The 15,750-nt window shown below is 44.3% G+C and overlaps 1 protein-coding gene across 1 annotated transcript in view; it reads right to left on the bottom strand.

Moving 5' to 3' along the window:
* xirp2a (xin actin binding repeat containing 2a) overlaps positions 1-13,232 on the bottom strand; it is a 45,863-nt gene extending 32,631 nt beyond the window's left edge. The window contains exons 1-2 of the mRNA XM_068590290.1: positions 13,056-13,232; positions 8,943-9,360 (exon numbers count right to left, since the gene is read on the bottom strand). Of these exons, the coding sequence (XP_068446391.1) occupies positions 8,943-9,146 (204 nt within the window). The 5' untranslated portion in view covers positions 9,147-9,360; positions 13,056-13,232. The remainder of the gene's footprint in view (positions 1-8,942; positions 9,361-13,055) is intronic.
* Positions 13,233-15,750: the final 2,518 nt, after the last annotated feature.

The following is a 15,750-nucleotide window of genomic DNA, read 5'->3' as shown; positions in this document are numbered from 1 at the left end:
AAAGGGATGAGCCAGTGCCCCAAAAAAAGGAGGAGAGGATGAATAAAAGAGACGTTGATGTTGGAGAGGTTAGAGAGAGCCACTGTGGGAGGGGCTGTCTGCGTTGTAGTAGTAATTTCATATTATGCCAGCTGGGACAGCGTGGATTAACTAAAGGCCAAACAAGCAGACAGAGTCACCGAGGAGGTGAACAGCAGCTCCATGGAGGACGAACACAGGAAAAGAAGAAAGGACCGACATCCAGAGAGCCGATCGAAGCCTGCAGGGATGTATGATTCACATGATGGATACAGATGGGATATTCTCTACCAGCAAAGGCCGCGCGTGTTGCCTCCATTTTTGTTGTGTGTGTGTTTCTGTGTTTCCCCCTCCTGCTGTGCTGGTGAACGAGGCTGCCCGGTGTTTCCTTGAGGACGTGATGCAATGTTTCGTCGGTTCCCCCTCTCCGCTGTGCTCGCGGTCCGGTCCTGTCAGAGCGCTCCTCCCCCGTGTCCGCCTGACGAACAGCGCCGCGGTTTCTCTTCAATTTTTCATTCTTTTTTTGGGGCGAAAAAAAACGCCGTTTCACAGGGCGAGGGGGAGAAATATGTATATATATATATATATATATATATATATATATATATATATATATATATATATATATATATTATGAATATCTTCACTCTGAACCGTTTGTGTTGTGACAGGCGCTGTGTTTATGTCAGCAAGCGGGACTGGGAAGCTTGCTGACTGGAGAAACTATACTCGCAGATTAATACTCAGGCTGAAATATGCTACCTAATTAACCACATTCTTAGTATTTTAAATGTCCAGCTATCTGATGATAGATACGAAACTTTCATTGCAAACGCGGCTGTCAAGCACAATGAATTAGTGGCATGGTGTGTCTTCGATGTGAAACAGCTTTCAAAATCTAACACAAACACTCAAAGTGTTATTTCGCTGACAAAGTGAGAAACCAGACGGCGCCGACGCCATCTGTACCCGCTACCTGCTCCTGCAGCAGCGGGACACTTTCCCTGTTCGCCATGTCGCCAAGCAGAGGTCATTTCACCTCAAATTTCCCAGAACAGGCATCAAAAGCCTCGCGGGAGTCAAACTACTTTACTGTGTTTCCACGACAGACTTCACCTTCACACACGGGACGCTGCGACTCGTTCACACCTTTCTGCCCAGTGCAACCATCGCTGTCTGCCGCCGGCCTCTGAGCAGCTTCTCAGTTGGAGGTTATGACTAAACCTGCTGCTATTTTTAGCAGCGCTCGCCTCGTGGGGCAGCTTTGCTGCAGGAGGATCCCGGAGGCAACAGGGGTGTGCATTTCCAATAAAGAGGATTTTAGTGAGGACACAAGAAGGAGTCGACCATTTATAGCCAACGGTTAAACACGTACCATGGACAGCTACAACGATTCTGCTGACAGAACTAACCCCATATTAACGCTTTAGACCATTACATCTTACTAAAAACAATGAAAACTAAAATATAGCGCACAAGGAGGAGGCTCAAGTATTTCACAGAGATGCTCCGATTACTTTTGCGGTGCATCTTTCTGGTGCGACGAGACCTAAACAGTAAAAACTGAATATCCGTCTGACTCACTCAACAACCAACACGACAAAGTGTCTTCTGCATTCATTTGGAGACAAACTCCCAAAACTTTCCGCCAGGGTTTGAGTGCTTCACACCTTTTCTGCAGGGTTAAGTGTGTTGCTCAGGCTTTTAGAGGAGGGACATTTAGCATGCCCAACCGGGCCCATTCATCTGCTAATGACCAAGTTGACCCAGATCTAGAGAGTCGCAGAAAAAGCAGAACTTGTCAGACGTCCAATGATTTGGAGTTTTAAAGCCTGGCAGCAAAAACTCCCAATTAACAGGCACATTAGCGGGCCATTAATGCAAGTGTGAGATTTATGCAACAAGCTCATGATATTAGGCCTTTGTGATTCACATACTCGAGAGATATATACCTCTTCTTTTTTTTTTTTTTTACAAAAGCATTGTTACTGACGTGAATGGCAATTGTAGCTTTCTGTCTATTATTACAATAACAATTGTGTAAGAACATCCATTCACTGTTCAAGTTTTTAAGCAAAATCTATGTTAAATGAATAGATGATGTGTATATTCACATTATGCTGGAGGTCTGCAAAGAGAGTGGTAATTCATAAATATTAGATCATCTCAAAGGGTGAATTAAACCAACCTGGCTGCCGGTCTTCTAGCTAGCTCGCTAGCACTAATATCCTGCTAGCTAGCTAGCTAGCGAGCTATTGTGGAATTGGTGGTTAGTATTTTTTTAATGCCCCATGGTAAAACATGCAGTGCAAGGGCGTCCTCTCCTCCTGGCTGTGAGAGCAACCGCAGCAACACGGTCGCCGTGTGCTTTACAAACAGTGTTTTTGGCAAGTAAAAGGGCGATAAAGCTGAATCACCCTTTCACTTGCAGCTAAGTTATCGCATTTCAAACAGACGTAACGCGGTGCGGACGCGCCCTATTTCAGGCAAAGAATAAGGGGAATAGATTCACATAGACTTCATGTCCGTGGCAGAGCGCCTCGTTCTGTATTCTGGGCCTTCCTCCCCTGATTATCAGTGCTCTTAACTAGGGCTGAAACCTGACAGACACGTGCTCGTCTCCAGGGATAGGAAGTTGTGGGAAAGAGCGAAAATGAGAAAAGGGTAAAAAAAAAACTGTGTTAGTGTCGGAGATTGTGCAGCCGTGAAGTGGGGCCTGATGAAGCCTATCATTACTGAAACATGAATATAATTTGTTAATCAGTCCCTGCGTTACCTGCTAAAATATGACCCTGCTTTCCATTTTAATTCTCTCTCTCTTTAACGCCCCAGATGATTCAGACTGAATCTCTGTCGCTCCCTATCCGTCTTCATCTTCCCATCCGCTCCGCCAGTGCTCTCCTTCACAATACGGCCCGATGCTCGCTGAATGTAAATCACATTTCAGTCTCTTTCATCAGGCCCCTGCCTCTCTTAATGTTCAGCGAGCGATGCCAACATCACCGGCTACTACTATTAATACACGGCGACTCTGAAGTGGCTCGGGATCCGGCTCCGTTTTCAGCCTCTCCAAATATACACCGAAACCGTGGAAGCTGACATGCGGCATGCCTCGTTGATGTTCTAGGGATTTAGGACTATAACGGTGCGAATGCGTAACGCGAGCTCGTGCATGAGGATGTTCTTCACGTCACCAGAGCACGCCGGTTCAACTGGTACTACTTTTCACCAGACCCAAGTTTCTCAATAGCCTCTGGATGGATGGCCAGCGAATGTTTTGCATTCAGGTTACAAGAGGATGAATCCTCCAGGCGTCGCTAATCCTCTGACTCATGAGGGCGAGGTTTGGGGTTTTAGGGGAAATGTGTTGGGGCTTTAGGTCTGTAATCTTCTCATGATTCCCAGTTAAGACGCAGCGATTGATTGATTGATTGATTGATTAGTTGTCCCCTATTAAGTTCATCTGCAATTATTTTAATAATCATTTAATTGGTGTGATTAATTTAAGCAAGAAAAGTCAAAGTTACAACTTCTTACATGTGAATCATTGACCGTTTCTTTCCTCCTTTATGAGCGCAAACTGAATATCATTGGGGTTTTTTTTTTGGACAACTTCAGATATTTGAGGACGTCATCGTGGCCTTTGGGAAACACCGGTTGACATTTTTCAGAATTTTCTGACATTTCATAGACCAAACAACTAATTGATTAAGCAAAAAATAATTATCAACAGATCAATCCACGATTAAATTCCCAAGGATTCTTCTGGGAAGAAGAACTTTGCAGCTTGGTACTAATTAGAAAGATAGAGACGGTGTGCAATTGAGCTTACAAATAATTAAAGTTGTTTGCTTGGATAACCTTTATTTCAGTCAGCTAAAACATATTTAAAAAAGGAAGTTTCCAATAAAACATGAATGATTGATAAATATTTACTTTACAGAGTAAACTTCCTACGAAATTAGATTTATTTTAAAAATAAAGCTGTACTAAACTTTCATTTGGTCCCAGAGGATAACACGAAACAACGTTTGCATCCCAGCTCTCCTGTGTGTTTAGTGCTAGGCTAATTAGCTAACAAACCAAACTTAGATGAAGCTACTAAACCAGCTAAACGATTAGCTTGTCAGCGTTGTTAGCATGCTCTGCTGTCTGTAAACTACGAATCAAATGTGAAACTTCTTCTGCACCCAGAAGCTTTTGTTGGCTTCATCTTTCACTTTTTCAGTGCTAACGTCGATGCTAACACACTAACAGACGTCGGCTGCGTTTGTGCAGCCTCTGTAAGAGTTAACACAGTTTCTACCGTATCCACACTGCAGAGAGGCTGACTATTCAACGTGCCAAGTTGTGCGCTGAAGGTGAACAAAGTGCTCCCGGGGAAGCTCCTCCTCAAACATTTGCACAGAGAAAAGCGCTCGTTAAACTGTAGCTCATTGTTCTCTGTGTCTGCGTGCTGTTTTTTCTCCAGTCGTAAGGTTTAATGATTGAACTTCGCTTTATGATACGCAGCCAAAGAAATTTGCATTGGAAATGTTTTCTGAAGAGCTCTTCCTCTTCCTTTCTTTTAGCCATGGCAACGATGAATGGCAGAGACGGCGGCGCTCGCCTTGGCGTTGACACGGCGCCGCGATGAATGATTGAAAAAGCACGCCTTGAGGTCTTTGGCTAATTGTTGAGCACATATGCTCTTGTGGGGCTGTGGGTGTCAAAGTACGTTAGAGAAAAGATAATCTGAGTCTCACAACAATCTGTACGGAAGAAAGCCCGCAGATATGCATTCATTACCCGGCTATGTGAGCGGATTACCATACGGAGGAATGAATATGCACATGCTTCCACAATACCTCTGGGGGAGAAAACAAAGCGGTGTAGTATTGACAGCAAGACAGAGCAGACTTGTGTGTGCGTTTTTAATTTGTGAAATCCATAAACAAAAGCAAACACGGGGTAGTTATCTGAGCGGGTGAAATGAAGCGGGGAGTTTTCAGAGTCCGGCGAACCACGTAGCCGCTATTGTTGGAGCAACAAGTCATCATCGCACAACAGACGAGCGATGCGTCACCCGCGCGGCGCCGCTGCCAGCTCCATTAAAAGATTTGAATCTGTGAAAGTGAGACGAAAGAGATGCTCGGTAAAAGTTAATGGAATTTTTACGAGCTCAATTGACTTGATGAGGACGCCGGTGTCCTCATCAAGGCTGGATCAATTTCCCGCAGACACATTGTGGCTTTTAGTTTACTTACATTTAATGAAGTGCGTTTAGGGACGGCGATGAATATTGACTGATTTGTTTGGTTGTTTGTTTGTTTTCCCCTTCGGGGGCGGGGGGAGTGGTTTATAATCAACCACGAGGCCGTCAACGTGTCATTGGACTTTCTGTCAACATGGCAACGTGACAAGTTTCTCTCTCTTTGCTAAAAGAAAACTGGAGGAAGGTGACTTTTAAAAAAGCCATTAAAGCAAAGTACCTGAAAAAAACCGTTCATTTGGTGTCTTTCAAATTGAATAAGAGCATTTTATGAAAAGCTCTTTATTCTGTCGACTAAGCCAGACATGAAACAACACGAGAGGGAGTGAGTGATTAGTGAGTTTGTGACTGTGACGTTACGAGTTGTGAAAATAAACCAAGGCAACAGACCTCGAGTGTCTGAATTCATGCAGACGCCTAACTCGGAGTCAGAGAGCACACGAGTGCAATAAAGTTCCCGTCTTTCCCTCCCGAGCGGTGTTATCCTGTTAGCAAGGTGTGACGGGCTTTAGTATGAAATCCTTTTAAATAACCAAACACATCAGATTTAGATATCCCGCCAATTATGCACACCTTCATAATCTGCCTCAGAACAAGAGAAGAGCTGGTTTGAGACACCTTCAGGCGGCAGATATGAACTCCAATTAGCGGCAGGTGATGAGTCATTGTCTCAGTCTGATAAACACCTGATGAGGAGCCCTCCATTGATCCTCCTCCTCAAAGGTTCGAAGAGGCTGTTTTTAACACTGTGGGGCTCACAGGTGCTACACTGCCACCCACTGGCCGACGGCGGCCATCGCTGCGTGTCAGGTCAAGAGTATTAGCAACATTTGTTATGGGTTACATAACTAATAATGCGTGACTTGACGTTTTAATGAGCTGCCGCAGAATAACAAAGCTTTCTAAAGAGCAACATTCTCAAAGCGTGACTTCATGTTTGTGCTTGCATGTGTGTGTGTGTGTGTGTGTGTGTTTCTGAGAACTCTGCCCTCCCCCCCTCCCCTGTATGATATGATATGACAGTGTAGCACCTCGACTGTCTCATGCATGTGCATCACTGCGTGTGCCTTCTCCCCCCGTGTGCACGGTTATGACCAGAAGGTCAGACAGATGCTGTAAACACAGGCCGGCGTCCCCAGAGGACCGGGCCCCTTTTCAGAGAAGGAAAAGCAGAAAGCACGCTCTTTGCACTCGAGATAAAGCGTTGCATCACGACACATCTGCACCGTCCTCACCCTCCCACAGCTGAGCGGCCACCTGGGAATCCATCAGTCATTGTTATGGCCGTCCGTCCAATGACATCGCAGCGTTTGAATAAACCGAATGGGGCACGGGGAGAAAAATACAGCGCATCATCAAATATTAAGCCCGGTCTTACAGACGAGTTAGAGACAAGGTTGTGTTTCATAACCAGCCGGATGCAGAGATCTGGTCCTCATCTGGGAATCTGGGAACACTGCCCGTACTCTCCATTAGCACTGACCACAGGCTCTTAGAGAGGAACATACAAGCACTGGTGACGCGGTGCCAAGACACAACATGTGTTTCCATGCCAGCATGTGACACGGTGACATTTGGACCAGCTGGACAGCTTGTTGATTTAAAAAAAGAGAAAAAGAACGAATATAAATGAATTGCGTTCTCTCCTTTGGGTAAAAACAGAGGCGGTAAGTTGGAAGTCGGAGAAAACAAATGCAAGATGTGAGGCTGATGGAAATGACTGTTAAGTTGACCAGCTGTTGCGTGTAAACAGGAAAAGGATAAAGCGGTTTATACCACAATGAATCAGTTTCCTAAATGACGGTAGTAACAGAAGGCATGCTGGGACAAAGAGACTAACTCTCATAGTCTCAAAAAAGAAGGATTCAAACAGAGAATAACACCATAAGGAAACTGCCACCAGAGTAAATGCACAACTCAGTGAATGTAGAGAGTATGAATGCACTTTGCCAGCTGTTTAGCCTAACAGCTGATTGTGGCGTTAGCTCGCAAGCTAACAGCGAGCTACGCAGACCTGCTTTCCAGTTTCCATCGCGCTTGTCTCACAAGCAGGGTGAGATGCGCTGCCAGTAAGTCCAAGTGTTACACAGAGTCCATGGGGAATATAATCCAGCTACAGCTTCTTCTTTTCGGCCTCAAGGGGGCTCCGCTAGGTTCCCCAGCTCGTGCTAACTAGCGATGCTGTTGGTTGGGACGGCTTTAGGCACCTTCTCATGCACTAAAAGCACTTTCAGCAGGCCGAGCTTTGTCAACGCAGCACGGAGAAGCTCTGATAACAACACAGAGAGCCAGAGAGACATAATTCTCGGCTCAGGTCGACATTACCCCACGATATCTTTAGATAATAGCTGTTTGCTGCTCTATTAATGCTCTCAACGTCGTATATTGCTGCTTCCAGCAAAGAAAGACTGATAACACTGAAGCCCACTAACGGCTGTGTGACTTTGTGTTCCTAATGGCGAGCCGAAGACAGACGAGTTTAATGGTCAACGGGGTACTGGAATGTGACACAGCCATAATAAAACCAAAATGGACGTCTAATCTCTCGGGACATGGACCAAACACACTGACGGTTTGGCTGAAGCACAAAAGGAAAGCCTCAAAAGACGCCATCTTTGTCCGACCTTAGTGGCGTGGATCATTAAGCACAGCAATCTGTGAAATGTTCCTTAGCAGCCAGATGTGATTCGACTCCAACACAACCACGTTTCCCCTCCCGATGCCGCAGTCTCCGGCCTGACGGAGAAGCTTCGCACCGCTTCCTGCAGCAGCCGCCATGCCAATTACACGGCTATTTTTAAAATCCTGCTTAACCAGAAAGGCCCCCAAAAATAGGTCTGGAATAACAGGGTGTCGAATATCAGACACTGCACATATGCAGCCGGTGTGTATCTCTGCCACCAGCGAGCACTGGCAACCACATTCCCCAGAATGCATTGCCTCTTGCGGATTTCGTTTTAAGAGTTTGGATACGAAGAGGCGAGAGGCTTCTGCGCACTGAGCTCGCGGTCCTTGGAACATTTCAAGGGTTAGATTTGATGTCCAACCACATTAGGCGCACAAAGTAGGTCATCTGGGTCTTTTTCCTCGCCAGACATTTGGTAAATGGGAGGTTTTCTCATAATGACCCGCTTCACTTCCAACAGACTTACATTTTCCTCTCAGAGAAGCCAGCTGAGATGGAAAAACAAAGCGGGAGAGAGAAGGCCGCCCTCCTCTCTGGCAAAGAGACGTGTGCTTTAAGCAAAATGACGGAAAAATCCCAAATTACCAGCGAGTGAATCGTATCGAAGCAAATGGGGGAGATAACATCCTGCTTTGTCTTTCCAATTATATCCCAAAATAAGTAGACAGTAGAGCTGACCAATATAGCCCTGGACAGAGGCATTACATAACGAAGAAAAGCACAGAGACATCTATCTGGTGTTCAGTTGCACCGCTCAGAAAATGTTTTGCCTGAGGCGTGACCTCACAGTCGTTCCACCGCCACTTACTTTTTCAAGTTCCTTTGAAGGGTGCAAAAGCTTTTAATAAATGTTGCATGAAACCCATCCATCATCCTGACACAATCTGGCACGGCAGTAACCGAACGCTCAATCTACCTGGACAGAAGTGGAATTTCACGGCACAAAAAAAGCCCAAAAAGTTAAACGCACAGTGCCGGTTAACTTACCGTGTTCGCGGGCTTCTCAAACATCCTCTTCAGGTTATCAAGCGGGATGTCAAACCTCTCAATCCTCTTGGCCTGCAGGTCCTCTCTGAGCACTGGATCGTCTGGCGTCTCTACCTGCGGCCCAAAGGCACTTCGGGAAACAAAGCCCGAGGTCGCCGACACTGCTCTCGCCGCCTCCTCTCCATTTCCTGATTGAATTTCCATTGTTGTAGAGAAACCGTATATCACCTCTCCTCCCCCCCACACTCCCTTTGCCTTTTCCCCTTCGGGCTGGTGCTCAAAGAGGAAGTCTATTGTGCGAGGTGATTCAGGAAGGGGGTGAGGAAGCAAGGGAGATGTGAGAGGCTGAGGAATGGAGATGGAGATGCAGGAGCTGCCGCTGTGGAGGCTCTCTGGGCTGAGCAGGCACGGCGAGTGGCTGGAGGAAAGAGGAGGCGAGAAGAAGAAAAGTTCACAGGGGAAGTTTTTCCCCTCTCTCCCCTGCCCTGTTATTAGTCGAGCATGCACAGAAGCCTGTGTAAACTCACGTGTGAGCTCGGGAAAAGCAAATTGAGATACGAGTTGTGAGAGCAGGACAAAAGGAGTGACGGGAAAGGAAAGGAGGTGGCTGCTAGAGGAAAGGAGGAGGAGAGAGAAGTTTTACAGATTCTGTAAAGTTAAGCTTCACGCTTTGTTGCCTGCTGGGTAACATTTACATTTACATACTTCTCCTCCATACAACTAATACATATTATACTTTTTATACCAACACATTCGGTGAAGGATACTTTACAGATGACTTTTTACGCACAAAGTACATGTGAAAATATGATGCATCTTCTAAATTAAACCACCAGACTGGAAGTGATTGACATAAAGTCGACTTTAACTGACTGTTAGCTTGCTTGTCAGCTCGGTTAGCCTAATTTTCCAGCGAGAGAGAGATATATTCTTAGCTGGCTTGCTAACGATAGCCATAGGTCTGCGTGAGGATGCGACTTCTTACATGACCTTAAATTAAGTTAATGGAAGTAAAATAGCTACACACTGTAAGATTCCTGCTTGTGAAAAACATCATGTCTTATTTTCTAAACAGAATAAGTGACTTGTGGGCGTTGAGGCTTTGGGGCGTTGAGGCTTTGGAGCGTTGAGGCTTTGGAGCGGTTTAAAAGCATCTTTTAACAGAGTGAGCGATGAAAGTAATGGAAGAAATTAAGTGTTACTGTTAATTGGTTAAGTAATGTTATTACGTTTGGATTAGTAATGAGTCAGAGATTAAAGTGCTAAAGTAATTTGGCCTAACACTTAATGTAAAAAATATAATAATTCTCAGCCGGTGTAATGACGGTGCTTTATGGTAATTTCTGTCTTCTGTCACATTCATTGAATGTGTAAGCCCCGTTTGGGGCAAAGGGGAGGATTACCACTTTAAGTCCTTGCTACATATTGGGTTTTATTAAGATCAAAAGAAAGAAGGAACCCAATGGAAATAAATGGTTGATTTTTGCAATTATCTTTTTTTTTTTTTTACACTTGGACTGTTGGACGCAAAAAGTGAGAAAGCAAAGCCAGCGTCCACAAAAAAAAAAGAAAGGATTAAGAGCTGACAATAATGAAATCTGCTTTTCCTTTTGACCAACTGGTCATAAAAGAACATCTGCGAGCTTTCAGGAAACAGATTAACAGCTTTTTGCCTCACCCATCCTCCCTGTAACACCCGGTCCAGGGTGGGTAAAGCTCATTATTTCTGGACAAATCAAGGAAAGCCCATAACAACTAACCCCACTGCCCTGCATCCATGGTGGAGATATTGTTCATTTTTCTCTCGCTGCACTAGGGAGTGTTTTCCTGCACTCCTACCTGGCAAGAAAAATGGAAATTAACAGGTTAACTAGGCTTCCTCTGTGACTCACAGTCCACCTACTCTCATCCTGCCATGTTTAAAGTGCGATTCTCACTGTATTGGAGAAAATAGGGGATTTTATAGCTGCAGAACAAATGTTCCTCCCCTGCCGGTTATATTCACGTGAGCTGAGAAAGGAGAGGGCAGGGGTCAAGTGATGGAGAGGGGAGTAAGAGGTGCTGACAGCGAAAGCCAAGAGAGACGGACAGCTTAGCTGCAGCGTCGTCTGGAGACAAAGACAAGCAGAGTTAAAAGCCTGAAACAGTGAGTCAGAGCCACAATAGAAACATCAATACAGAGGGAGGGAAAGGAAAGGAGTGGAGAGGCAATCCAGATAATCCAATCCTAATGAATGAACAGTCATGATATATGCATCTGATAGTACTTTGGAGGACACAGTATCACTCCAATTATACCAGCGGCAGATACATTATTCAGAGAGGACCAAAGGTATGTGTGTCACTTTCAGCTGGATCCAGTGTCCAATGAGGCCACTCAGCTTACAGCACTCACTGGTGAGGACAAACAAAACATACATATCTGATTGTTACATTCACAATTTCTAATTTTTTTCCACTGTTATTAATCAGCGACGGGGAGTAAAAATAAAAAAAAAGGTGCATTTTAAGAGAAACAGGTATCTGGATGAGTCACGTAGTGAAAACAGGCACACACTCTTGTTGTTTTTTAAGGTGCTGAGTGGAATTCAGTGTGAGAACGAACATAATGCCACCTGACACGCAGCTCCAGAGCAGCTTCCCTTTAACACAACAAGACAATATTCCTGCCCGAGAGGAGCTTCAGAGTGGCTATCATGTGAAGATCCACTAGGGTAAAAAACACTGTCTGCTTCTATTAAATAAAACACATCGCAGGTTCTGTGTTGGCGTCCATTTTGAATTCCTGGCCAAGGACTCCAGACTACTTTATTTAGAGGACAGACTGAAATATGATCCCTTGGATTACGATGGGATGGAAGTAGCTATTCTCACTTTATTTTGTCTACCCTGTCAGAAAGAAGTGCACTCAGATGTCAAATGTTCCAGTGAACCAGTAAAAGAGGCCGTCACTAAATACGTCCACTTAGTGCAACATCATATCTACTGAGAGAGCCAAAAGGTCCTAGTGGTTCTCAAGGAAAAAGTCTGGAAATATAATACAAAAATCACATGTCAACATCTCACAGTACTGATATAGGTAGCAGTGCTAGAAAAACTGTTTGTGACCCGAGCCAGGAAAATCCAGCACACATCATTCATTCTTGTTGGTTTGTTGATATTAAAAAGGAAATGCCACATTCCAGCACTCCTTTTCAGCCAAAAAATATATTCAGGCCTTTGGAAGACATCTGAGTACATCTTTACTCTTCAAGAAGTTGCCCATTTTGAGCAATAAACCATTACTTTCATGGAAACTGCACTAATCAATGTCTTTTTTATGTACCCTGGCTCAAGTCCGAGAGTTTTTAGCATCTTTCAACAAATTGTATTTTTATTTTATGGCCTTATACTGTCTAACCTCGTCCATAAAACCTGTTTCCAGAAGCAGATGTTTTAAATTAAAAAGCTCTAACCCCACTGTGCTGCTAACTGCACAGCACCAAACTACAAACAAAGCTAGCGACTAGCTTGTACGCAAAGCTAAGCATTCAGCTAGCTAGCTATACCCCAGACTAAAGCTAAAGTTAAAGCTAATGTTGCTCCATGTCCGCTGCTAACTGCTAACACACTCGCCATAATGTGAAATGTGTGAAATTAGCTCACATTAGCTAATGTTGTATAGTTGTATATATTGTATTGTATAATTGTATAGTGTTCTACCGGTGCTACACTACAGTATTAGCAGTATTACAGTATTACGGCGCTACGCTACAGTATTAGAAGTATTACAGTACTACGGCGCTACGCGACAGTATTAGCAGAACTACGGTAATGCGCTGCTATGCGACAGTATTAGCAGTATTACAGTATTACGGCGCTACGCTAGAGTATTAAAGTATTACGGTGCTACGCTATAGTATTAGCAGTATTACAGTATTACGGTGCTACGCGACAGTATTAGCAGTATTACAGTATTACGGTGCTACGCGACAGTATTAGCAGTATTACAGTATTACGGCGGTACGCTACAGTATTAGCAGTATTACTGTATTACGGTGCTACACTACAGTATTAGCAGTATTACAGTATTACGGTGCTACACTACAGTATTAGCATATCACAAATGATTACCTTGTGGTTGTATCGCAGAGGTAAAACCGGAGGAAATCACACCTGAGTACAGCGGCAGGCCGTTATCACAGCATCCATCTTGTCATGTCATAGCAGGGCAAACACAAGTGGAATTAATTAAGCAAGGTCCCGTTCCATTTAGTGTATCACAGACGTTACAGTGGGCCAGCGTTCACACGGCAGGGCCTGGCACACCTTAATGGAACAGGGCCATCATTTCTGTTATTAAGTAACACCTGTGTTAATCCGAGCTATTGCTCCTTTGGGCCACAATTCAGCAAACCTACGAGTTAAACTTTGACTGAATGAATAATCGTTAACAAGTATTTTATAGTCTCATAGTTCAGTATTAATGGTTTTCATTGTTGTTGTTTTTTTTACTCTATTTGTCTTGTCTTTACCCTGTTTACCCGGATGCTTCAGTGACCTTATTCTTCAGCAGGGATCAGTAAAGTGTCTCGTTATTATCTCATCTTAAATGAAATATCTCCCCGCAGACACTCTTACAAGGTTTATTATGAGGAGCTGCAATTTGCTTTATTGGCGTAATCATTCATCCCCAGCCCACCTCCTCTCCTCTTCAACCTCACACACTAATTTCCCTCATTTACCAAAATGCCTTTCAGCAGTTCTCAGAGAAGTGTGTGGCGATGGTTGAGTGGATATCTCTGCCCTCCCTGTATGATTTTTATGCAGCGGGGGAGTCCAACCAGGGATTAAGGGATTAAGCCCTGCAGACTCCAGCTGAAACTGAAGGTTTACACTTCCAGAATGGTGTCATTGATTGTTAAACTTGGACCCTACTTATCCAGAGGAATAAGAAAAAGTCATCACACTATCAAAGTCAAAGTCATTTTTATTATCAATTTTGTGCAATGTGCAGTGCAAACTTACAGAAGATCGAAAGTATGTTTCTCTTCTGTCCAACATGAACCTATGAACCGAGTAAAGCCAAATATATTATCAAGAGAGGTTTTTCAAGCGATGTTTAGTGTTTATGATTTTCACGAGGACTCAGATTTATGTCCTATAGTCTTTTTATGGCTGGGAAAATTGGTTGGAAATTGTAAAAAAAAAAAAAAAATGTTTGATCTACCAATCAATTCATTGACTGATTACTCGAGAAAATAAATCAGCAGATTAATTTACATGAAGATGAACATGTAAATTGTTGTGGACCCAGAAAAGATCCCTGTGGCCCTCCATTTCTAATGGCAACATGGCAACTCATTGCAGCAATGGGGCTGACAGGTTAATAAACTGATCGATTAGGCCATATCTGAAAAGCAATCAAATGTCAGCAGATGCGGATTAAACTACAGAATATTATCCACATCATCTGGAAGCCAAACTTCACCGCATTTCAAGACTAAATCATTCGTGTTCACCTCCAGAGATAATCAGTTTCACTCCCACAGGAATTCACTATAGTGTGCTTCCCACTGCACACATTATGCTACTTCCTGCTCACTTTCTAGGCACACTGGGCGACGCAGCAGTCAGTGGAGATCAGATGACAGCTCCACGACTCCAGTTACTGACGTTTTACTTCCCACCTCGCCTTCAATTTAACACGACAGGTCATCTGAGACGGGGGATAGCAATGCATGGCAGAGACTGGCGGACCGGTTGAGAAAACAGAACATTGCACGCAAAGGTGTCATTTAAGGTGACGCCGTTTTTAAGACGTGCAAAATAAAACGTTAAGTCTTTGTTCAAAGCTGGAGCTAATCCCCTAACGGGTGAGCTAATCTTATGCTAAGTAACAACCACTTAATGCTCTTCTCTCTACTGTGAGAAAGATCAAAATAACAAATCAGTTAATTCCAGGAAAAGCAGCGAGAGTGGGTTACAGTGCACGGTGCACCGATTCGTAACTCAGACACGGATTAAATCTTGATGCCCGCAGGATGGAAGGCAAGAGTGGAAGCTGTGAGATCATCCCGGGTCTGCGTCGTTGGCTTGTTTGACTTGGGGCTTCGCCCGCGGTGCTCTTTAAACAGAGCAGACAGACGGGGCTGCCATCTGCTCTCCTGTCCGGTTCACCCTCCCTCCACTCTCTTCTGAGGAGGAAAAAATGACTGTCTCAACTTTTTCACATTCATCACAGCTGGCTGAGGCAGTAGACCCTGGTTTAAAGGGGGCAATAAAACACGGGCGAAGATGGAGCTGCTGTGTGTGTTGGAAAGCTAGCTGCTCTGCTGAGAAATTAAAGGGTTGAATGGGGGGTTTCAGTGGGCCACGAGGTCGACAGGCTTGAAAAATCTCATTTACCGTGGTTTTGTATAGAGAAAATAACCCATTCAATCCAACAAAAAAAGTCCAGTTAGTATGAATAGACTTTCCAAGTACAGTTCAGGCACCTTTGTGAGTCTCTGGGCCTTCGAGTCTCACTTTAAACAGAAGAACATAGATGTCAATCATTCTTCCATTATAGATCTGGCTCACCTAATTGCACATAACTTGTGCACAGTAAAGTGTGATTACTTGTGGCTGTGTTGTGCATTAATGTAGAAATGAGAGCCTCTGCTTCTATTCCATCGTCTACTGCGTCTCATCTGCTGTCAATGCCAAGTCTGCCATCTGGTGTTCGCTACCTGGAAACACACCGCAGAATTATTAAAGTAAGGGTGACGTCATTGTCTCAGGAAAACCAAAACCCAGGCCCATCAGATTTAGTTAAAGGCAACAATCT

Source organism: Clinocottus analis, unplaced genomic scaffold (assembly GCF_023055335.1).
Source record: "Clinocottus analis isolate CAN_PGR_092001 unplaced genomic scaffold, fCliAna1.0.p SCAF_24, whole genome shotgun sequence".
Classification (NCBI taxonomy): Eukaryota; Metazoa; Chordata; class Actinopteri; order Perciformes; family Cottidae; genus Clinocottus; species Clinocottus analis.
The sequence above is the reverse complement of the archived record's forward strand: the minus strand, read 5'-3'. Positions and strand labels throughout refer to the sequence as shown.